At 50.5% G+C, this 22880-nt stretch overlaps 1 protein-coding gene across 4 annotated transcripts in view; it reads right to left on the bottom strand.

Moving 5' to 3' along the window:
- Positions 1 to 22880, bottom strand: part of LOC120863991 (complement C3-like) — a 29823-nt gene that overhangs the window by 2845 nt on the left and 4098 nt on the right. For all 4 annotated transcript variants that reach the window (XR_005721116.1, XM_040240755.1, XM_040240756.1 and 1 more), the window contains exons 8-34: positions 22712 to 22814; positions 22452 to 22572; positions 22088 to 22203; positions 21273 to 21413; positions 20972 to 21181; positions 20560 to 20766; positions 20099 to 20260; positions 19703 to 19832; positions 18453 to 18533; positions 16218 to 16415; positions 15951 to 16062; positions 15107 to 15192; positions 14857 to 14996; positions 14184 to 14390; positions 13176 to 13227; positions 12916 to 13002; positions 12583 to 12786; positions 10517 to 10592; positions 10114 to 10282; positions 7617 to 7712; positions 7304 to 7457; positions 6139 to 6320; positions 5780 to 5938; positions 4524 to 4583; positions 3291 to 3381; positions 1188 to 1233; positions 54 to 141 (exon numbers count right to left, since the gene is read on the bottom strand). Coding sequence is in view for 3 of the 4 variants with exons in the window: in XM_040240755.1 (XP_040096689.1) it covers positions 54 to 141; positions 1188 to 1233; positions 3291 to 3381; positions 4524 to 4583; positions 5780 to 5938; positions 6139 to 6320; positions 7304 to 7457; positions 7617 to 7712; positions 10114 to 10282; positions 10517 to 10592; positions 12583 to 12786; positions 12916 to 13002; positions 13176 to 13227; positions 14184 to 14390; positions 14857 to 14996; positions 15107 to 15192; positions 15951 to 16062; positions 16218 to 16415; positions 18453 to 18533; positions 19703 to 19832; positions 20099 to 20260; positions 20560 to 20766; positions 20972 to 21181; positions 21273 to 21413; positions 22088 to 22203; positions 22452 to 22572; positions 22712 to 22814 (3478 nt within the window). In the remaining variant the exon portion in view is untranslated. The remainder of the gene's footprint in view (positions 1 to 53; positions 142 to 1187; positions 1234 to 3290; positions 3382 to 4523; positions 4584 to 5779; positions 5939 to 6138; positions 6321 to 7303; positions 7458 to 7616; positions 7713 to 10113; positions 10283 to 10516; positions 10593 to 12582; positions 12787 to 12915; positions 13003 to 13175; positions 13228 to 14183; positions 14391 to 14856; positions 14997 to 15106; positions 15193 to 15950; positions 16063 to 16217; positions 16416 to 18452; positions 18534 to 19702; positions 19833 to 20098; positions 20261 to 20559; positions 20767 to 20971; positions 21182 to 21272; positions 21414 to 22087; positions 22204 to 22451; positions 22573 to 22711; positions 22815 to 22880) is intronic.

The following is a 22880-nucleotide window of genomic DNA, read 5'->3' on the forward strand; positions in this document are numbered from 1 at the left end:
CCCACTCGGGGGTGTGTGGGAGGTTTCCAGGACATCCCCACCCTGCTGTTTACCTGTTTGAGGTCATCCTGGTTGGGGTAGAAGCCAGTGAGCAGGGAGACCTCCATGATGGTCATTGTGGCATCTCGACGACCCCGGAACCTGGGGATTTCACAGCGCGAGTCTCTTCCTGCTGTCCTCTTGCCCCTCCCCCACACTCCCACTGCTGACACCTCTTGCCTGGACAAAGGCAGTAACCTCCTCCTGTGACTCCCTGTCACTCTTCTGCTCCCAAACAGCATACAGCTTTAGCAAACAGAAAGAAATCTGATACATCGCCTCCTGGTTTACCCTCCTTGTTTTACAAAACTCCTGGTCTCATCCTTCCAGTTCACTTCCTCCCACTCCAGCCTCCAATTGATTGCTCTGAAGTGTTGGTCTCTCTCCTGCCACTGGACCTTGGCACATGCTGTTCTCTCAGCCTAGAATTCTCCGTCCTCCCTCTTTGCCCTGAAAGATCCCTTCATCTTTGCAATCTCACCTGATGCATCCCTTCACCAACCATGCCCCCCACTCCCGCCCAGGAGCCTTTCTCAGCTCTCACAACTGATAATTCTCTAGTTTGCCATCCCGCAGCTCTGTGGACCTCTCCTTCATCACATTTAATCACAGTGGTCATTTTGCATTGATTCTGGGTGACTATTCAGTTATTGTTTGTCTCTCCTGAGAGGCTGTGGGCTTCAGCAGGCAGGGAGGAGCTGTCTTGCTCACAACTGTCTTCGTAGCTCCTAGAACAGAGCCTGACACCCAGGAGGCACTCAGTACATGTTTTGTTATCTAGACCTGGGCACGGGTATTTGGGAGACAGAGCCAGACCAGAATGGGAGCTGGAATGTCTGGAGAAGATGAAGCCAGGGGAGAGCCACCATGCTTGGAGCAGGCTGTGGGTATCTGGCCCATGGTGCCTGTCCACCATTCAGGAGCCTGCCATTCTGGGACATGGCAGGATGAAGGACAGGACTGGGGCAGTGGGATGGTAGACAAGCAGGGGAGGGCAGGATGAGAGGTAACGATAATGGAGCAGGCATGGAGAGGTGGGTTTGGCTGGTTCCCAGCCTCCACTCAGTATTCAGGGAGAGCTGCTAAGGACTCTGGACTCCAGGAGGTGCATCCTTCCTCCTGCCTAGGCGAAGATCCTGTGCCCTGACCTTGTCTCCATCCGGAGCTGAAAGGTGGCTTCCCCTTTTTTATTCTCTGCAGAAAGAAAGTGGGAATTTAGAGGCTGGTAACACAGTCTCTGAAGCTGGCTTCCTGGGCTCAAATCCTGGCTCTGCTGTGTGACTTTGAGCAAGTTGTTTAACCTCTCTGTGCTTTGGTTTCTTAATCTGGAAAAGGGGATCATGATATTCCCAACCAAGTTGGTTAATTTTAAGTGAGTAAATACAAGTGAAGCATTTAATATAGTGCTGGATCAGGGCTTTCTAATGGTCAGTTATTATTACTATCATATTACTACTACTATTAAGAAATATGACACCAACCAAAGTCCTGGTCACTTTTATTTTCATTTACTTATTTGTTGACTGCACAGTGTGTGGGATCTTAGTCCCTTGACCAGGGATTGAACAAGTTCTCTGTGCATTTGGGCATGGAGTCTTAACCACTGGACCACCAGGAAAGTCCCCTCTTGGTCACTTTTAGTCCCCAAAAGTCTTGGGACTGGTGAGGCTTGTTTTCCCCCCACTACTCTGACAGTGAGTTCCCAGTGGCAGCGCCTTGGCTATTCCGTCTTGGTACTCAGGACTGGAAATTCTAGAATCCATTTCTTCCTCTTCTAAAAATTTTATTTTTTGGCCACACCATATGACATGTGGGATCTTAGTTTCCTGGCCAGGGATTGAACCTACACCCTTTGCATTGAAAGTGCAGAGTCTTAACCACTGGACCACCAGGCAAGTCCACTTCTGATCATCTCCAACGTCCCTTCCCTGGTCCAGCCCATCATCTCTTGCAGGAACCGTGCAGTTGCTGCCTCCTTGTTGCCCCAGTTCCTGCCTGTGCCCTCTAGTCTGTTCCCCCCAGAAGGAGCCTTTGCAGACTTGTTCTAGATCATGTCTCTCCTCGGCTCAGAACCCTCTCTGGCTCCTACTTCCCTCCAAGCCAAACCCAAAGTCGTCACCATGGTCCGCAAGTCCCTGCCTCATCATGTCTCCAACTCTTCCTCCTAAATCTACCCCTTCCTTCTTTGGGGGATTCTCTGGTGGTGCAGACAGTTAAGAATCTGCCTGTAATGCAAGAGAGCTGGGGTTGATCCCTGGGTCAGGAAGATCCCCTGGAGAAGGGAATGGCTACCCACTCCAGTGTTCTTGCCTGGAGAATCCCATGGACAGAGGAGCCTGGTGGGCTACAGTCCGTGGGGTCACAAAGAGTTGGATAAAACTGAGCAACTTTCACCTTTGCTCTCTGTAGCCACACTGGCTTCCCGGCTGTTTACTCAAGCCAGGTGACCTCATTTTTGCCTCAGGGCCTTTGCACCCGCTGTTTTGCCTGCCTGGAGTGCTCTTCCCTCAGATCCTCCACAGCTCACTCTCCCGCATCTTCCATATCTCAGTTGAAAGCAGGCTGCAGAGAGCTTGCCCTGGACCTCCTTCAAGGCTGCAGCACCTCTTCCTACTTTTTTTTATGTGATACTTAGTCATCACCTGCTACTACGCTATGTATTACATTTTACAATGCAGATTCACTTACGTTATAAATAGATAACAATAAAAGTATGCCATACTGTTTTTGTCATACTGTTTGTGTCCCTCTGCTAGAGTGTGATTTCCCAGAGAAGGGCTGTTTTTCTTGTTCATGCCTGTGTTCTCGGGGCCAAGAAACTGAGTGAAGCCCATGGTAAATGCTCACAGATTCTTTGCTGAATGGCTGAATAAAGGAACAGATGTGATTACTGAATGGCAGCTAAAATAAAATAATAAACAAGAAGAGATAGGGACTTCCCTGGTGATGACAGTGGATAAGAATTTGCCTGCCAATGCAGGGGACCCGAGTTCGATCGCTGGTCTGGGAAGATTCCACGTGTTGCAGAGCAACTAAACCCATGAACTGCAGCTACTGAAGTCTGAGCTCTAGAGCCTGTGCTCTGCAACAAGAGAAGCCACTGCAACGAGAAGCCCGGGCACGGCAACCTGCTTGCTGCAAATAGAGCAAGGCCGTGGCACAGCAATGAAGAGCCAGCACAACCAAAAATAAGTAAATAAGCACAATTATATTCAAAAAGAGAAGAAGAGCATCTCTGGGTCCAGGCTCACCTTCCTGGGTCTCGTGTAGAGTCACATTCAGGTGATACAGCTTGCACGTGTCCTCCAGGAACTCTGGGGACCTGTGGTACACGGTCAGGATCTATCGGGCAGGGGAGAGGCCAGAGCTCATTCACACCTACTCCTTTCCTCCTTGCTTCAATTCTTGCCTGCCCAGCTCTCTGCTCCATGGGGAATTCACAGCGAGGTCCTTCCTCCCCGATCCAGTGGGCTCAGCGGCCAGAACAGCCTATGGAGTCTATGCCCCCTCTGTGCAGTAGAACTTCCTGCATTGATGGCAAAATAGCCTCTATCTGTGCTTTCCATGTGGCAGCCACTGGACGCATGTGGCTATTTTTGGTTGTGCCATACAGGATCTTAGTTCCCTGACCAGCGATTGAACCCATGTCCTTTGCAGTGGAAGTACAGAGTCTTAACCACTGGATTTCCAGGGAAGTCTGCACGTGTGGCTAACTGAGCACTTGAAATGTGGCCAGTTCCACTGAAGAACTGAATTTTTTATTTTATTTATTTTAAAATGGACTGAAGCTGCAGGCAGAGTGTGACTTGCCTGAGGTCACACAACAAAGGCAGGGATTCAACTGTGACCCAATCGCCTGACACATGATAGCAGGCTACCTTGAATTCAGTGACCAAAAGGGCTGTCCTCCTGGATCACAGGGCATAGGGCCAGATGATGTAACGGAGCCCCCAGATATTGGGGGAAGGATGGAGTTGTTCTCTGGGCCTTGGGAGGCACCCTGGAGGGAGAATCTTCCTTTGCGGGGGCAAGGAAAGAAACATCTTTTCAGGGACTCAACATAGGAAGGACTCAATACCCAAAAATCTTTGGCCTGAGACTGCCCTGGGGGTCCAGTGGCCAGGACTCTGTGCTTCCACTGCAGGGACATGGGTTCCATCCCTGGGGGGGGGGGGCTAAGATCACACAGGCTGCATGATGTGGCCTAAACAAAACAAACCAGACCAAAACCTCAAGTATCTCTGGCCTTTACCCCAGCTCTTACTGCAAGTGAAAACCTTATTTCTCCACCTGTCAAATGGAGCCCATATTTTTACCTACTTCTCAGGGTTTTTCTGAGGTGTCCTTAGCTTGATTCCCATATTTGTGCTCTAAATGATAGCTAAGCTTATTGGTGATATCAACCTTGTTTTGGAGTCTATATTTGCCTCTCTTCCCATGAACAGAGAGAGCCCTGGGCTCTAGCTAAGAAACGCAAGACCTACCGAGATGGTGCCTCTTCCAGTGCCCCTGGCTCTGATCTGTAGCTCTTCCTCAGCAGAGAACTGAAATGAAGCGGGAGGAGGATTTGAGGGCAGAGGAAGCAGCAAAACATGGCTCACATGCAATGAGAATGAAGAGGGAAGCATCCATGGGCACTGGGAACTCAGTTATTTCCCTAGCTTGGGGTCTAGTGACTCTTCTGTCCCTCTCCATGAAGATGGCTTGACTTCTTGATTGAGCATTTGTGGTGTCTACACTGTCACAGATCAACTACAACTGCTGGCTCAGTCCTGAGGTAGATCTGTCTGCACCATCAACTTTGCAGTGTCTCTGAAGTTCCAAATGTGTGAAGCCCCCCCCCAAGACTCCTTTCTTTGGCTTCTCTGCACCTATTCTGTTCCCTTCATACATTCTTCCCTCATCGGCTTGAGCAAAATCTTACACATTCACATCCAATCACACCACCCCTGCTTAAATCCCACTGGTATTCTTACAACACTCTGGCCTCAGGGCCTTTGCACTTGCTGTTTCTTCTGCCTAGATCTCCAGAAGGATCACACCTCCCTTTCCTTAAGATCTTTGCTCAAATGTAACCGTCTTGGTGAGACCTTCCCTGCCCAACCTACTTAAAATGACAATTGCTTGATGTTCCTACCTCTCTCCCGGTTTCATTCTTTCCCGTAGCACTTGTCATCACTTAGCACATTACACATCTTACTTATTCACATCTCTTTATTGTCTGTTCTCACTAAAATATAAAATTCTACAGGGACAAGGATTTTTTTTTCCTGTCTCATTTATGGCCTTATTCCCAGAACCTAGAACAGTGCCTGGCACACAGGAAGTGCCCAGTAAAGATAACTGAGTGATTGAAAGTAAGTATCACCTCCTCCATGAGGTAAGGTCATGGAGATTACCTTTTCCACCATACCCAGGTTATTTTTTCCTTTATATACTCATTTCCTTTCCCTGTGTTCAGAAAGCTTAAAACAGAATATAGAATTAAATTTATTGTCTTAGTTTCTTTCTAGACTGTCAGTTCCTTGAGAGCAGGGACCACAGATGCTTCATAATGTACCCCAGGAGAATGTTTGGCACACAGTAGGTGCTCAGGAAGAATAAATGAACCAATACATTGACAGTATAGCCCATGGTGGCTAAATACTATTGGTGAGGGAGACTGTCAGGGACATGACTCTCGGTCTCATCTCCAGTGCCACTTCCGTGTGGACTTCCTGTCTGCCCCTGAGCTCCATACCTTTGCTGACCGTAGCTGGTAGGCATTCTGTTCATCAATGTCCCATTCCACATGCAAGGCTTTCTTGGAACTTTTGATCTGGATGTGGAGATCCTGGACACCATCAAAGGGGACAGCCTCGCGAAAGCGGGTGAGGGCTTCGATGGCCACGACTGTGGTCTGGGTGTTGGGACAGGGTGGGTGCGTGGGTGTGGGTTGGATCAGCACCAGGGACAGCACATTGGGACCCCCCCACCCCCCCGCCATGGGTACCAGCACCATGGACAGCTCTGCCCCAAAGGGCCAGTCGTGTCAGCACTTCGGCTAGCAACCCAACCCTCCACCCTCGACCCCTCCACGCCTAGTTTCCATTTGGTCACCTGGGTGGACCGGAAGCCTCCTCCCAGCTGCCGTTTCTTCAATAGCCAGTTGGCGATGACATGTGTTTCATTGCGCCGACCCAGCTCCAATTTCTGCATCAGTGCATAGGCTGTGGCCTCAATGGTGTACAGGGAGTCGTCTAGGTCCAGGTCATCCAAACCCACTGGCCAATGGGTTTTGTCTAGAAGATAGGCGTCCCCCCGGTTATGTAGATCTGGAACCACCTCCCTAAACCTGTCCTCTCCTTGTGTCATTGTTGTTGTTCAGCTGCCAAGTCATGTCTGATGCTTTGTGACCCCATGGACTGCAGCATGCCAGGCTTTCCTGTCCCCCACCATCTCCTGGAGTTTGCCCAAGTTCATGTCCATTGAATCAGTGATGTCATCCCACCATCTCATCCTCTCTCATGGCTATTTTATTGAGCACCTACTTTATGTGAAAACCTTTGCTGAGGAGACATATGGACACTGAATTTTTCAGACCCACTCTAGGGGACGGAGACACTATTTAGAGCTGAGGAAACTGAGGTTCAAAGGAGCTCCTCCACATCCTTCCCAGACCCACCGCAAGTGAGTTTCTCTAACTCCACTCCTCTTGACTTGGGGGATGGAGAGGATGAGATAAGGACCCTCAGGGATGGGATAGGACAAGACCATAGGAAGCAGACCCCTCTCAGTTACCTGTGTCTAATGATCTTCTTTCTAGCCTCAAACATACCAAGCGCTTGCCCACTTCAGGGCATTTGCATGAGCCCGCCCCTCTCCTTGGAATAACCTTTTCATGAAAGTGAGCCTTGTCGTCTTTCATTTCAGCTGAGTGGGTCGCCTTTTCACAGAGGCCCTTCCCAGTTCTCCGGTCTATACTTCCCTCCCCTCACCATCATCGCTCCCACCCACTTTGTATGTTACTATCTCAGCACCAGTCTCAATTTGTAATTCTCTATTGACCTGTTTGTCTTCTGCCAGCACCCCCTAGACAGTGGTAATTTTGAGGGGAGGGGCCACATCCGTCTTGTTCACTTTGGTTTCTCAGGGCCTGAGCTCAAGGGTTGGCACAATAAATGATGAATCACACCTTGCTGGATTTGAGATCATGCAGTCTCCCTCACTGTACCTCCATGGCTATGGTGAACACATAGCTGGTTAAAAAGTGGCCCACACCCACCCTTGCTGGCAAAGCTGTCCAGGTGGTCATTGGCTCGGGGGCTCCTGATGAGGGCCAGAGCATAGGAGGTTATGGCCATGGCAAAAGTTGTCCGAATGTGGGGGAGTTTTTTCTCCAGGAAGCCACCGGCATGCTTCATGCTGTCAGCCAAACTCTAGGAAGTCAAGAGAGGAGGCTAGAGGGAGGTGATGAGGGGAAGGGGTCTGGGAGTTAGAAGGGAGGGATGCGTTGAGAAGGACACGATGGCAAGGGACCATCCTGTGTGCAGGGGTTACAGCACTGTGCAGACCCTGCCCTCCTCTTTGAGTCCTACCGGTATCTTCTGGCTGCACAACTCCTTCCCCTCATTCAGGGCGATCAGGACAAGAGCTGTGAGTGATATGTCTGCCTCAGAGCCTTGGTAGCCACCCTGAAAATGCAGAACCAGACCCATGATCCCTTTACCATCTTGGAGGCACCTTCCCCAGTCTCTCCTCTCTGACCTTGAACAGCTCCTGGGTGCTCAGCTCTGGGCTGGATGATGTTGAAAGCAGGATGTGGAGACAGGGAGACGAGGAGGAGCTATCTTGAGACTTGCCTGTGTGGGGTCTGTCTTACTAACGAAAGCTGACAGCCATGGAGGATGCTGTGCTAAACTCTCTAAGCTAGCTCAAAACATTCTTGCAGCAGCTCCATTTTCTTGGCAATGAACCTTAGGGTTGGAGACGTGTCTCCATTGATAGTAAGTGACCAACTTAAGGTTCAAACTCTTCTCTAGTCTCCCGGGTTCCACCCTCAATCCCTGTGCTGGGTTGAATAATGTCCACCCCCGCCTCCCCCCAATTCTTGTCCACCCAGAACCTTGGAATGTGATCTTCTTAAGAAATAGGGTCTTTGTAGATGTAACTCGCTAAGTGAAGAGCAGGTTATACCGGGACTTCTCTGGTAACTCAGTGGTGAGGAATCTGCTTGCTAATGCAGGAGACAAGTGTTCGATCCCTGGTCTGGAAAGATCCCACATGCTGTGGAGCGACTAAGCTCCTGTGCCACAACTACTGAGCTTGTGCTCTAGAGTTCAGGAGCCACAACTACCAGAACCATGTGCTGCAGTTACTGAAGCCTGAGAGCTCTAGAGCCTGTGCTTTGCAACAGGAGAAGCCACGGCAATGAGAAGTCCACTCATTGCAACTAGAGAGTAGCCCCCACTCGCCACAACTAGAGAAAGTCCATGTGCAGCAGTGAAGACCCAGTGCAGCCAAAAATAAATAAATAAAATTTAAAACTTAAAAAAATTTAGAAAAGAACAGGTTCTACTGCTTCCCTTGGTGGCTCAGACGGTAAAGAATCTGCCTGCAATGACAGAGACTTGGGTTCAGTTTCTGGGTTGGGAAGATTCCCTGGAGGGGGAAATGGCAACCCACTCCAGCATTCTTGCCTGGAGAATTTCATGGCAGAGGAGCCCGGAAGTCCATGGGGTCACAAAGAGTCAGACACGACTGAGCGACTAGTGCAGGTTCTACTGGGTTAGGGTGGGCCCAATATCCAATAACTGGTGTGCATATAAGAAAGCACACACAGAAGGAAGAAAGGCGTGTGATGTTGGATGCAGAGATTGGAGCGATGTGGCTATAAACCAAAGGATGCCAAGGATTGCCAGGAACCACTAAGCGTGAAGAGACAAAGCCAGATTCTCCCCTCCCCATCCCCACCCTCCAGAGCCTTCCAAAGGAGCATGGCCCTGCCAAAACTTTAATCTTGGACTTTAAGTCTCCACAACAGTGACGAAATAAATACATTTCTGTTGTTTTAAGTCACCTAGTTGGGCTGCTTTGTTCTGGCCGCCTTAGGAAGCTAACATATAACTCACAGCTCCTTCTTCCCGGAGTGGCCAATGAAGCCTGTGAACTCTTGGATCAGTTTGCATCCATCCTCTGCTCATAACCTTCTGTGGCTCCCGCCTTCACTCAGGGGAAAAGCTCAAGTCCTCCCTTTGCCCCAGAAGGCCCTGCGCAATCTGTTCCACCACCTCCCTCCTCTCACTTTCTCCCCCTCTCCCCTTGCTCTCTGTTCCAGACACACTGGCCTCCTCACTGCTCCTCAAACATGTTGGACACATTCCAGCCTCAGGACCTCTGCACGAGCTGCTTCCTATGCGTGGAACACTCTGGCCTTAGTTATCTCCTGGGACTCGTTCCCTCTCCTCCCCAGGTCTGTATAAATATCAGAGTGTGTGCGCTTGGTCACTCAGCCATGTCTGACTCTTCGCAACCCCATATACTATAGCCCACCAGGCTCCTCTGTCCATGGGATTCTCCAGGCAAGAATACTGGAGTGGGTTGCCATTTCCTCCTCCAGGGGATCTTCCCAACCCAGGGATCAAACCCACACCTTTTATGTCCGCTGCATTGGCAGGTGAATTCTTTATCACTGAGCCACATGGGAGCCCATCATCTCCTCATGAAGCCTTCCAGAATCTCACACCTCCCACTTTAAAAGTTGTTTCTGGAGGCTGGTGTGGAGGAGTACTTGGTAGGGATGGGTGTATTGACTGGGGGAACAGGGAGGACTCAGACCCAGAGAAAGGTGGGCCAGGACTGGCAACTCGTTGAAGTAGCGTTGGGGGTGGGTGGGTCTTGGTTGTACCCCACCTCCCCACATTGTAATAGAGTCCAGGATGGTCCAGAGCAGGGAGATGTGATGCTGGGTGCTGGGCCTCAGCCCTTTCCTGTTCTCATTCTACCTGTGAACATGCCAGGGGGCTGATATCCCCTCCCCACATGCAGAGCCCTGGGGTTTTATTTGAACGGCTCAGCCAGGCTGATGGTGGGTACCTGCATAGACCACATGACCACAGGGCTCTCCTCCATAAAGTTCCCATGCGTCCGCTGTCTGTGGGTGATGATCCAGTTGGCGATGTTGCAGACAGAATCAAGACTGAGCGCCCTGATCGTCATGGTGTGGTAGGCCAAGGCATAGACCCTGAATACATAGCTCGTGAGCCTGTTGGGAGTGAGATGGCTGGGTGATGACTGGCAACATTAACCAAGGCATTCTAGGACAGGGGCTTCTACTCTGTGGAGAGGTCTATGCCAGACACCACAGCAACTTGGAACACCACTGGCCCCACAGTCTGCCTGCCCCCCCAGCCTGCCTGCCCCAAGATCCCACAGTGGGGGTGCTCCTGGGGTCCCCGAGCCCCAGACTGGCCCCTCCCACCAGTGTCCTCATCCTTACCAGGTGCTCCCTGGGTTTCCCTTGCTGGTGTGGTAGCTGCCATCTTCACTCCGGTGGGTCAACATCTGGCTGTACCCTGGGGAAATAGGTGGATGGGAAATTTATAGGGAGAGTTGGTGTTTGGGTGTGGTCAAGGGAAGGGTCAGTTACCAGGCAGAATCTGGGGAGCAGGGTGTGGGTGAGACTTAGGGGTGCTTTGCATATTGATGGAAACTGGAGGTGGTGACTTGTCCAGGTGCAGAACGGAGGGGCCTGCAGGGCCCAGGTGTAAATGATGGTCATGGCCAAGTGTGACCGTGGGATCCAGGGGACAGTTGTGTATGGGAATAAACTGGAAAGTGCTATTGGGTCCTCCGGGGAAGGGTGTGATGGGGAATTACTGCTACCAAGGATCGTGGAAGGTCAAACTCAGGAAAGGGCATATTCTGAGGGGTCATGTCTGACTCTTCTGGGACCCCATGGATTGCAACCTGACAGGCTCCTCCATCCATGGGATTCTCCAGGCAAAAATACTGGAGTGGGTTGCCATTCCCTTCCTCAGGGGATCTTCCCAACCCAGGGATGAACCAGCATCTTCTGCATTGCAGGCAGATTCTTTACCATTGAGCCACCAGGAAACCCTGAGGGGCCACGACCTAGGTGTTTTCGCGGGGGCTGTTTCTTGGCTGTAATCTAAAGGTGTCAGTAGTAGTCAGAAGGGGTTACTCCTGGGTGCAGTCTGGAGGGGGTACCTCTCTGTCGGATTCTGAGCATTGCTACTTGGGTATTATCTGAAGGTTATCTGGAGGTTTTTTTAAATTATTTACTTGGCTGCACTGGGTCTTTGTCGCAGCACGTGGGATCTTCAGTCCTCATTGTAGGCAAGCAGGATCTTTCATCATGGCACGAAGAATCTAGTTCCCTGACCAGGGATGGAACCCAGGCCCCTGCATCGGGAGCGCAGAGTCTTAGCCACTGGGCCTGCAGGGAAGTTCAGGTTTACTGTTTGGGCTTAACACGGGATGATAGCGTCTGGGTGTTAGCCGGATGGAGCACCATCCAGAGCATGCGGATGGAGGGTTGCTGTCTGAGTGTAACCAAGGAGAGGAGGGGTGAGTGTCCAAACTAACTTGAGGGTTTCTGTCTGGGGAAGTAGAAACTTGAGTCTGGTACCTTAGACAACTTGGCCATCCTGACATGCTTGAGGGTCTCTGTCTGGGTGTAAGCAGGGTGTGTATCTCTGGTTGTTACCTGGGGGGTTTGGATGTTACCTGGGAAAGTGTTGTCATTCAGGTGTAACCAGGAAGCCATCACCTGGGATTATTCTGGAGTTTTCTACCTGGGGGTTCCCTGGGAATGTAGCCCAGGGCATGGAACTGACTGGCTAAAGCCTGGGACAGTGTCTAAATATAACATAACCTGGGAAGTTGCTGCTTTAGGGTAAACCAGGGTGTCTGTTATGAGACGTGGAGCCTGGGAGAGGGGTCAGGGTGAAGAAATAACCTGGGAGTCAGTCATAGTTGGAGGTCACCTGGGGAACTTGGTATTAGGCTGTCAACTGGGAGAGAAGTCAGAGTTTGAGAACTGTTTCTTTGGCTGTGCCACAGGGCACGCAGAATCTTAGCTCCCTATCCAGGGATTCAGGGCTTCCCAGGTGGCTCAGTGGTAAAGAATCTGCCTGCCAGGGCAGGAGACGCAAGAGATGCAGTTTTGAACCCCGGGTTGGGAAGACCGCCTGGAGGAGGCCATGGTAACCCACTCCGGTATTCTCGTCTGGAGAATCCCATGGACAGAGGAGCCTGGCAGACGATAGTCCATAAGGTTGCAAAAGAGTTGGACACGACTGGAACGACTGAGCGTGCACACCAGACGCACACTTGCAATCAAGGAGCCAACCCATCCCCTGCAGTGGAAGTGTGGAGTCTTAACTACTGGTGCAGCAGGGAAGCCCCCTGGGAGTCAGAATTCTGGTGCTATTGTCTGGGAGAGGCCAGTGGGGGCCTCCTACAGCCCCAAGGGTACCTCAGCACTCTGCCTGAGAGACTCAGACACCCTCATCAAGGTCCCAGGAGGTGACCCACTCTCACCTCTGGCAAGGTTCTTCATCACCTTCTCCCTGAGCTCCACCCCAACCTTGTTCCACTGGCCCGTGGTATCCAGGTAACGTGTCAGGATGACCACAGGTGTCAGGGAGCTCAGCGTCTGCTCGGGGCAGCCAGACGGGATCCTCAGCAGCCGCCATGTTTCACTGGGTGTCAGGGTCCCCAGGATGGTCTCGCCAAGGATGTCACCTGTCAGGTGGGCAGAGTCTAAGCCACCAGGTCTCCTCCATCACTCTGTGCCCAGGTGGGCTCTGGGGGAGCCAGCACACCCCACGCCCACCCCAGCCCCCACAGGAGCCAGCTTGGTTTCCTAGGTACCTTGGACGCTGACAAACACGTCCGCCTCTGTATTGGGCATCTTGTTCAAGAATTCTTGTTTTGGCACCCACTGCATCTGGGTCTGACCTGAGCAGGCACAGCCTTGTGTGATGAGTGGGCTCTGGGACTGGGGAGGTCAGAGTGTGTAGCCTTTGGGAGAAGCTCAGACTGCCCACTTAGCTGGACCCCCTCATTTCAGACCTCCCCTACACCAGAGCATGGCCCCAGGATCCCACAAGCCCCATGAAAATGCCACAAACCTTGGGGGTTCAGGAGGAAGCTTTGGGATATTTGCTCAATCTGACCTCCTGCCTGTAGGATGCAATGAAGAGGCAGGTTAAAAACAATAGTTATAATGACATTCATAATGACAGTAAGAGGAAGTCTGGCTTAGCTGTAAAGAGCAGACTCAGTCTTTCCTGGTGGTCCAATGGTTAAGACTCCTCTTGCTAATGCAGGGGACACGAGTTCAATCCCTGGTCCGGGGAAATTCCATATGCTTTGAGGCAACTAAGTCTATGGACCACAACTACTGAGCTCACTGCACCCTAGAGCCAGTGCTCTGCAACAAGAGAAGCCACCACAAAGAGAAGGCCATGCGCCACAAATAGAGAGTAACTCTACTTGCTGCAACTAGAGAACGCTGACAAGCAGCAACAAAGATCCAGCACAGCCAAAAACAAACAAGTTAAAAAAAAAAAGACCAGAGACTCTGGAGCCCAGATAACTAGGTTCAAATCCCAGCTCTTTTGCTTCCTAGCTGCATGACTTTGGACAAAATACTTCTTCCCCCTGTGCCTCAGTTTTCCCATCCATAAAAGGGAGAGGATAATAACTCCTACCTCACAGAGTTGTTCTGAGGGCTCAATGAGTTAATATTTTCAAAGTGCTATATCCTAAGTGTTAAACACAAGTTTGTCAAGTAAATAAAATATTATTACTGATGGGTCAGGCACTGGTTGTGTGTAATGGTCACAGCTCTCTGATCACTCATGGCTATGAGGATTATTCTCATCCTGCAAATGAGGCTCAGAGAAGTTAAGTAAGTTGCCCAAGATCACACAGCAGACACAAGGTTTGAACCCAAGCCTGACTCCAAAGTCCCAAAGTGGGGGGCTTTGTGATTGAACTTTTAAATCATTGGCATGCCCCTCACTCCTGCCTGTTTGTTGATCTTAGAACCACCACCCCCTCCCCTGATCACACAGCCTGGAGCCCCAAATGTAGACACCCCACATGGGCAGCAAGGGCTGGGGAGTGCCCATTACCTGGACCAGGAGTGTCTTCCGCACATGGTCCTGGACCATAGAGCCTCTGGCCTTGACCTCCACATCCACTTTGCCTATTTCAAGTGGAAGGAGCACGAAGGGCACCACCTTGGAGGAGAAGGGGGGCACAGCCACTATCCGGCGGGAAGGGGCATCTGGCTTTGCTGCACTGCATAATGACTGCTTGTGAGGGAACTCTACTCGGACCTGGGGCAGAGGGCACGGTTGGGGGATCTTGATTGCCTGAGGAGGCCCAGGACCCTAAAGTCACAGTCTCCTCCCTGCCTCCGTCCTGAGAATCCTGAGTATGTGACAATGTAGCAGAGCGGTTGAGAGTAAAGACCCTGCCTGGGTTCAGACCCCTCCTGTCCCTTGTTGTTGGTGTGCAGTCGCTAAGTGTTCGACTCTGTGACCCCAGGGACTGCAGCATTCCAGGCTTCTGTCACTTGGGTGCGGTGTAACCTCAAGAAGCAATGATCTCTAAACTGAGAATGGTCAGAGCATCCATCTCCTGGGGTTATTGTGAGGCTTAAATGAGAAAATGTCTTAGAAGCTTTCACAAAAAGGCTGCCACTTCAGTGGCCCCTTCGGTAAACGGACACACTCCATCCCTTTTCATAAAACACACCAACAGATACGTTTGAAGGGACAGGGGGAAGGCTGGGGGCTTCACCTTGACTGACTGCTGCAAGAAATTGTACAGCACAGCTTGGATCTGGACTTGCTCGTTCCTGATCACGGAGAAGGGCAACTTAAGATCCACAAAGAAGGATTTCATAACTGTCAGCTCAAAGGGATCTGAGACGCAAAGACCTAGAACCAGGAGAGCACTCGCCGTCAAGCAAAGGCCAACTGTCCTGGGTGTGGGGGTGGGGGCTGCTCAGGGCCATTCTGTTTCCTCAGCACTGGGCTTGTGGGGTCACCTTGTCCAGTCTTGATGCTGACAGCCACGAAGTGCCATGTGGTGATGGAATCAGGCACAGTCACATCGGTGGTGTACTGGGAGATGCTGCAGGAAGCCCCAGGGGGTGGATGGAGGGGACATGATGAGTCTGTGCTGCCTAGACAGAGCCTCTGATTTGAGGGTCACTGTCTTGGGCTTAACATCACTATGGAGGGGTCAGCGAGTCACCCAATTAGAGACATTATCCTTAGAGGGCCATCATTTGGGAGGGGAACCCACTGGGATCTTTATCCCCACCCAGGAAGGCATGGGACGATTCTGAGAGCTCAGTATCACCCTGGGAGCATTGGCCCTGAAAAAAGTACATAATATGAACAGTTGTTTTATTTACGGCAACAATCAAGTTAGATTACCGACATATAGCGGTTGTAATCGTGTTATGTGGTAGACAATAAGAAGGTTAAATTGTTATATTTTTAAATCTTTAAGTGCATTCCTTCAGTTAGCTAATTTAGAAGCATTCAACTTGCGGAGAAGTTGAGCTACAGAGAGGTCAATACACTGGCCCAGGGTCACACAGCTCACGAGCGGCAGAGCTGGGAGTGGGATTTATGCTGCTGCTGCTGCTGCTGCTTCTGCTGCTGCTGCTGCTCTTCCTCCTTTCTTTTGGAGAGGGATGGGTAATGCCATGTTTACTTATTAAAGACGCAATCTTGGGGCTTCCCTGGTAGTGCAGTGGTTAGGGATCTGCCTGCCTAAGCAGGGGACACAGGTTCGACCCCTGGTCTGGGAAGATTCCATATCCCCTGATAATGCATGGAAGGGACAGGGCCCAGAGGCTGACATGAGAGTCATAATCCTACCCCACTGTGGTTTTTGGCAGAGTAATGGTCTTCCAGAACCAACTTTCAGGGAACAAGCTCCGGACAGGCTCGTCCTCCAGGAAGAGGTCATCTAAATCATCGTCTTCATCCGCTGCAGGGGCAGAAGCAGGGCAGGGTCTCCTCTGCACACCTCCCGTGACCCACCAGACCTTTCAGTGGGGTCCTCCCACTCCAACCCTCCATCGCACTCCACACCCCTTCAGTGGGACCCTCCCAACCCTGTGCCTCCTGCCATGGCCCCCTCACTTGTCCCCAGAAGCAGCTGCTCCTCTCGGGCCTCCCGAGTCAGGGTCTCAGACAGCTGGCAGCAGCTCAGGAAGGCAGCGATGCAGACTGGTCCATAGCGGACATGCTGGATCCTCTCCTCACACGACAGCCCCACTGGGTTCTCCCGGAGGCCAGCCTCACAGCACTTCTGCTCCAGCTCTGTCTTGAACTTGTTCACTGAAGGCCAGAGTTAGAGGGACAGAGGAGGGGCTGGGAGGGACCTGAGGAAGCAGGGACCCATCCACCTAAGCACCGTGACACTCGACCTCTGTTTAGCTGCATCTCTGGCAATGCTGTCCCTAGAGCTTTGCCTATATCGTTCCCCTGAAGCTTCACATTGAACCCTTCCCTTGTGATATGTTCTAATGAGGAAACTGAGCACAGAGAGATCAATTCACTGGCCCAGGGTCACACAGCTCAGAAGCACTCCTCTTCCTCCTTCCTTTTGGACGGGGATTGGCAATGCCTTGTTTATTTATTAAAGATGCAATTGTGGGACTCCCCTGGTGGTGCAATGATGAGGAATCTGCCCGTCAATGCAGGGGACACAGGTTTGATCCCTGATCTGGGAAGATTTCACATGCCACAGGGCAACTAAGACCAGGCACCACAATTACAACCAGGCACCACAACTACTAGGCCTGTGCCCTAGAGCTTGTGCTCTGCAACAAGAGAAGCTGCCTCAGTGAGAAGCCTGTGCATGGCAACTAGAGCACGGCCCCTGCTCTCTGCAACTAGAGAAAGCTGCCTGCAGTAACGAAGACCCAGCACAACCAAAAATAAACAAATAAGCCTTAAAAAGATGCGATTTTGACTCTTGGTTCTATTGTGTATTTTAAAAAAATGAAAACATAAAACTTGCTATAGAGCATGATGCCACGTTGAAAGGCTTCTAAATTATCCCACTGAAGGAATGCACTTAAAGATTAAAATATTACAGCAGCTTAAAAATCTTGCCGTCTACCATATAACATGATTAGAATTTCTATAGTTAAGTAATATGACTGATTGTTATCATAGATATAACAACCGTTTCTAATATGTACTTCTCCATGAAGGTTAGCAGAATTTTTGATATTGAAATTAGACAGCGTTTTACCTAAATTTCTATTAGACTTCACTTATTTCCCCTTTATTTAGACCCACAAAGTAATTAGCACCTTTCAAAGAGACTGAAAAGTCTAATATTCACAGCATCCATCTTCTAAAAACACCTAGTTTTACCTCCCATATTCCTTCAGCTCTAGACTTCTTGATCCTGTCCACACCCTGGTCTTCGTCAACATGTCATCCTTCTCCCCTTTCAGTGTCACAGACTCTAGACATCTGAAAACTACATTTCCCGACTCCCTTGCTGCTAGGGTTCTGGATGGAACAAGATTCTGCCACTTAGAAACTCTTGTGGGGGCTTTCCTGGTGGCGCAGATGGTAAAAGATCTGCCCGCAATGCTGGAGACCTGGGTTTGATCTCTGAGTCGGGAAGATCCCCTGGAGAAGGTAATGGCTACTCACTCCAGTATTCTTGCCTGGAGAATTCCATTTTACTTTCACTTTTCAGACGTGCTTGTATAGGATTTGGAAGGTGGAAGAGAGGTGGAGACCATTTTCCCTACCATCAGTGGTAGTTGATAGGTGGGCTAACATCTGTTTCTGTAGCAGGCATAATTCTGTGTTTCATTATTGACCCATCAGCTTCCCAAGGGATATTGACAGCAATTGCCTGAGATTTTGTGCATTGCAAGATCTCCAGTGGCGTGACACTGAGTCCCAGCAAACACCCTTCCAACTTCCATTCCCAAAGCTCAGCTAATGAATTTCAAAGCACTAAACTTCTACCATTAAGCCACTCCTCTCATTGGAGTATCTAGATGGTTTCAATTTTCTGTTCTAAGCCCTGGTGGGGCAATGGCGTCCCACTCCAGTGCTCTTGCCTGGAAACTCTCATGGATGGAGGAGCCTCGTAGGCTGCAGCCCATGGGGTCGCGAAGAGTCGGACACAACTGAGCGACTTCACTTTTACTTTTCACTTTCATGCATTGGAGAAGGAAATGGCAACCCACTCCAGTGTTCTTGCCTGAAGAATCTCAGGGATGGGGGAGCCTGGTGGGCTGCCGTCTCTGGGGTCACACAGAGTCGGACACGACTGAAGCAACTTAGCAGCAGTAGCAGCAGCGGCAGGGAACCAAGATGGCCACGTCCAGCTTTAGTACTAACCTGCTTTCCTCTTGGTCTCCAACCTCTTCAAGGAGCGGCGGCGGTGACGGCTGGGAGAGGGGCTTGGGGGGCAGTGCCAGTCTGGGAGCCAGAGGGAAGAATGAGACGACAAGTCAAGATCATTATCCAGATTCTTGATACTTACTGGGTGCTTACTGCCTACCCAGTGCTCTATATGCATCACTTCATTTTATCTCATGGCCTCTTCATATTCAAGTTTTGACACTTAAAAGCTGTGCAGTCTTCAGCAAGTCACTTAACCTCTCTGGGTTTAATTTCTTCAGCTGCGTAAAATGGAATAATCATAGTTCTATCTGTGAGATCATGCATATAAAAGTACTTAGTGCAGGCTCCATCTTGCAGTAAATAGAAATCATTATTGTTTTTACTATTTATAGCTGAAAGAAGATATGCCTAGTTGTCCCCCATATATCCATTCTCCCCTGTGGTTTGTGGCAATTAAGCCTCCACCTTTAATGTATCACTCAGAAATGAATACTACATTTCCCAGCCTCCCTTGCATCTAGATGGGCTGTGTGACTGAATTTTGGCCAATAAGATGAGAGAGAAGTGTCTTCTTCTCAAGTCCCTTTGTCCTGGTGCCTGGAAGGAGGTCTTGATTAGCCTGCATCTTGGGATACAACAGAGCAATAAGCTTGAAGGAGCCTGAGTCCCAGAATAATCTCTGGCCTGTTGCTGCTGCTGCTAAGTCGCTTCAGTCGTGTCCGATTCTGTGCGACCCCACAGACGGCAGCCCACCAGGCTCCCCCATCCCTGGGATTCTCCAGGCAAGAACACTGGAGTGGGTTGCCATTTCCTTCTCCAAGGCATGAAAGTGAAAAGTGAAAGTGAAGTCGCTCAGTCGTGTCTGACTCTTAGCAACCCCATGGACTGCAGCCCACCAGGCTCCTCCGTCCATGGGATTTTCCAGGCAAGAGTACTGGAGTGGGGTGCCATTGCCTTCTCCACTCTGGCCTGTTACTGAGCAAGAAATAAACGTCTCCCTTGTTTGAGATAATGTTAATTTGTATCTCTGATAAACATGGCTAAAATTGCATCTTAATTAGCACACAGTGAGTTACTTCTATTACTATGTATATTTTATGGTCAGATAAATTGAGAATCAGAGAGGAAATATGACTGACCTACGGTAAGCAGCAGCATCCTAGATTTTAGCTCATCTGCCCACGTGCCTAACTACTGGATAGCACTTTCCCTGCCTCTGCCCTCCTCCTGTCCCCGATCTGTACCTGTGCTTGCCAAAGTGTCCATCCCTGTGCTCATCTTCATGTCCAATCCAGCATCCTTGAACACGGCAAGTCTGTCTTTCCCACTGCCTGCTGTGCAGCCGATGTCCTGTTGCTCTACCGTATCCCAGATCTGAGGGTCAAGAGAGGACCCTGGAGTTGGAGCTTGTATTACCCCTCCAGGGAAGGTGCAATGGTACACTGTAATTGCTGGTTCAAATAATAATTTTCACACCATCATCAATTTATTGAGCTCTTACCACCTGCCAACTTCTATGCTGTCCACAGGCTCCTTGAATCTTTGCAATCACCAACATTACCCATTTAATAGGTGAAGAAACTGAGGCGCCAGCTCGAATCTCCAGGAAATCTTTTGGCTCAAAGCCCACGTGCTCTTACCTTCTTCTGTGTGAACTTGTGCTTGCTGTTCAAGATGTGGACAGCCTTGTCCACAGCTACCAGTCCCACTGTGGCCTCTGCATCCCCTGTAATCTTCAATGCCACCCGGCTGCTGGGTTGTATAGGCTGGACGTATGCTTCATGCTTCAAGCCAATCTTCAGCTAAGCAAGGAAAAAGAGAGATGTGAGGAAAAGAGGCTCATAGGTCACCAAGGGGCTTCCTGAAGTCCAGTTCCAAGCCTATGCTCCCTTCAGCTCTGACGGTGCATCTGGGAACTCCACCAGGCCAGTCTCAACTCTGCACACTTACTGGCATCTTCTTCACCTCTGAGGTTGAGTTTTTAATGCCACATCACTTCCTCTTCCTCTCCCTTGCCCCCAGACTGAGAGCCCTTGAATTTGTACAGACTATCTCCCAAGAATTATGATGGCGGTGTACAACTGTAAGGAGTTAGGCTCACCTTCTCCTGGCATTTGTCATTCACATCAATCAAAATGGAATCAGCCACCAGTTCAGGGTCCTGTCCTGTCCCCTTGGGCAGTAAATAAAAGGCCAGAATGCGGAAGGAGGGCAGCATCTTGGAAGTCACATCAATAATGGTGTATGCTAAGACACTCCCGTGGTTTTTCACTTCTTTGGCTTGCACAATCTGACCCTTACTCAAGACCTTGGAGACAAAGGAGAGTAAGGAGAGAAGGACAGGACCAGCCCTTCCCCAAGGCTATCCCAGCCCACAAAGGAGGCCCATAGTCCCTTTGCTTCAGCCCACCCCTAGGTCTGAGTCCATCCCACATGGTTCCCACCAACTCAGCTTGCCAGGGTTGTACCAGAGAAAGAATTCCTCAGTGTAAGTCTTGGTCCCAGCCCCTCACCAGGATGGTAAAGCGAGTGATCTTGTTATTGACAGAAAAATCTCGAAGATTCGTGTTGAGGCTCAACTGGAGGTTGCTGCCAACGTCTGTGCTCAATGTCTTCACGTCAATGTGCAGGAAGTTCCCTGACTCATCTTGAGTTGAGTAAGGCCGAGCTGTCATACTGGCTGAAGCCTGCTCCTCTGGCTGGATTGGTGCTTCAGTTTTCACCTCGGGAGAGTGATGGACAAGTAAACCCCCCAACAACGCTTCCAGCTTACAAAACCCCAGCCCCACTATCCCTGCCCCGTAAGTGTGGTACCCGGATAGTGAGCTCCTTCAGACTGGCATCTGTGTTGATGACCAGAGTAGCCTCACCGCTTAGTGTGGTTTGTACTTTCACATCTGTGCAGCTGACTAGGACTTTGGAGGCTGGGGACCCATCGGGATTTGAGACGAAGACCTGGAGTGGAATCTGGTGTGAGATCAAAGACAGGCCTGAGGGTGGCCTTAGGTAAGAGGTGGGAACTGTGAAGGCAGTCTCGATAAGACTGCTTTGTACAGCTGTACATGTTGTGCGCTGAACAACACCAGGAGCACTGCTCATTTAGTGCCAATGAATGGTGCCGCTTCGAGTTTTGCAGAGTAAAGCCAGATGTGGCAGCCCTGGGGTTTGGTGTGCCAGGTGGGTAGGGGTGGGGGGAATTGAGGGTGAAAAGCATAGGAGGAGACATGCAGGGCTTGGGGAAAACTTGGAGTAGGATTGTCACCAGCTTTTATAATGCCCACCAAACATCTCAAAATCACCCCTAAAGAATGTATACAAAAATAGCACACTTTCTGTCCAAATGCAGTCTCCAGATAAACGTCTAAGCACCACCTTCCAGGCTGACTGTGGTCTGTAACCACCCCCCCTCCATCTTTGGAGAAATTCTGGAGCCATCTCTGTGCTTTGGGGGGATTTGAGTTATGACTTGAGGGAACCCTGGAATAGGTCTGGAGACATGATAGACTCAACTCTCAGACAGATGAATTCTGGGAAGCAGGTGAATCCAGTGTGGGATTTTGTCTCCTGGGAAGGTCTGTTTCAGGGAGGGGGGCCCTGAGTCCCTCAGTGGAGTAAACCCAGACTCTGACCCTAAAGAGGAATGGCATCCCCGGCTTGAAATACTGGGGTGTCTTGACAAACTTGATGTTGTACGGGCTCCGAACAATCTTCACCCCACAGATCTCGGCCTGGACCATCTCACCCCCTGGAGAGACAAGGGGACCATGAAATCTGCAGCAGATGTTAAGTTTCTTGGGGAAGAAGCAGGGCTGCTGGTACGGAAGGCACAACTTGGTGAAGGCAAGATAAGATGGTAACACAATTTCGACTCCTCCCAGTCCTTCTGGTATTTCCCAATTTCTCTGCTAAGGAGCTGGCCTGAGGTCACATGGGTGGAGTGCCTGGGTTGGAAAAGGACGCAGGGTCATGAGCTTAGCCAGGTGAGGATGGCACCTGAGGAGAAGACAGTGACGTTGACAAAGATTGAGGCCCCAATGAAGTCCTCTTCTGAGCCTTGGAAGGCAGTCATCAGTGTGTCCTTCCGGAGGGAGATGTGGCCATGGCCTTGAGCGATCTGCTCTCAGGGTAGGAGAGAGGAGAGGAGACGGTTTCTTGGGAAGTGCGGGATGGTCGAAGGAAGGGAGGTGGGAGAGGGGGAAAGAGGGGAGAGGAGGCGGGGGAGGAGAGACAGCAGAAGGGTAAGCCTCAGTCACCTCCACCCTCTGCAGGGAGCTTTGGATGGGGATCCGATGGGAGTCCTGCTTCACCCCGAAGATGGCCAGAGCATGTCCATCCACTGGCTTGTTGAATATATACCTGGAGGATGGATAGCCATCTCACTAGCTCTGAAGCACCCTCACAACCTCATGTGTCTGCAGACAC

The sequence above is a fragment of the Oryx dammah genome, unplaced genomic scaffold (genome assembly GCF_014754425.2).
Source record: "Oryx dammah isolate SB20612 unplaced genomic scaffold, SCBI_Odam_1.1 HiC_scaffold_5, whole genome shotgun sequence".
In the NCBI taxonomy this organism is placed as follows: Eukaryota; Metazoa; Chordata; class Mammalia; order Artiodactyla; family Bovidae; genus Oryx; species Oryx dammah.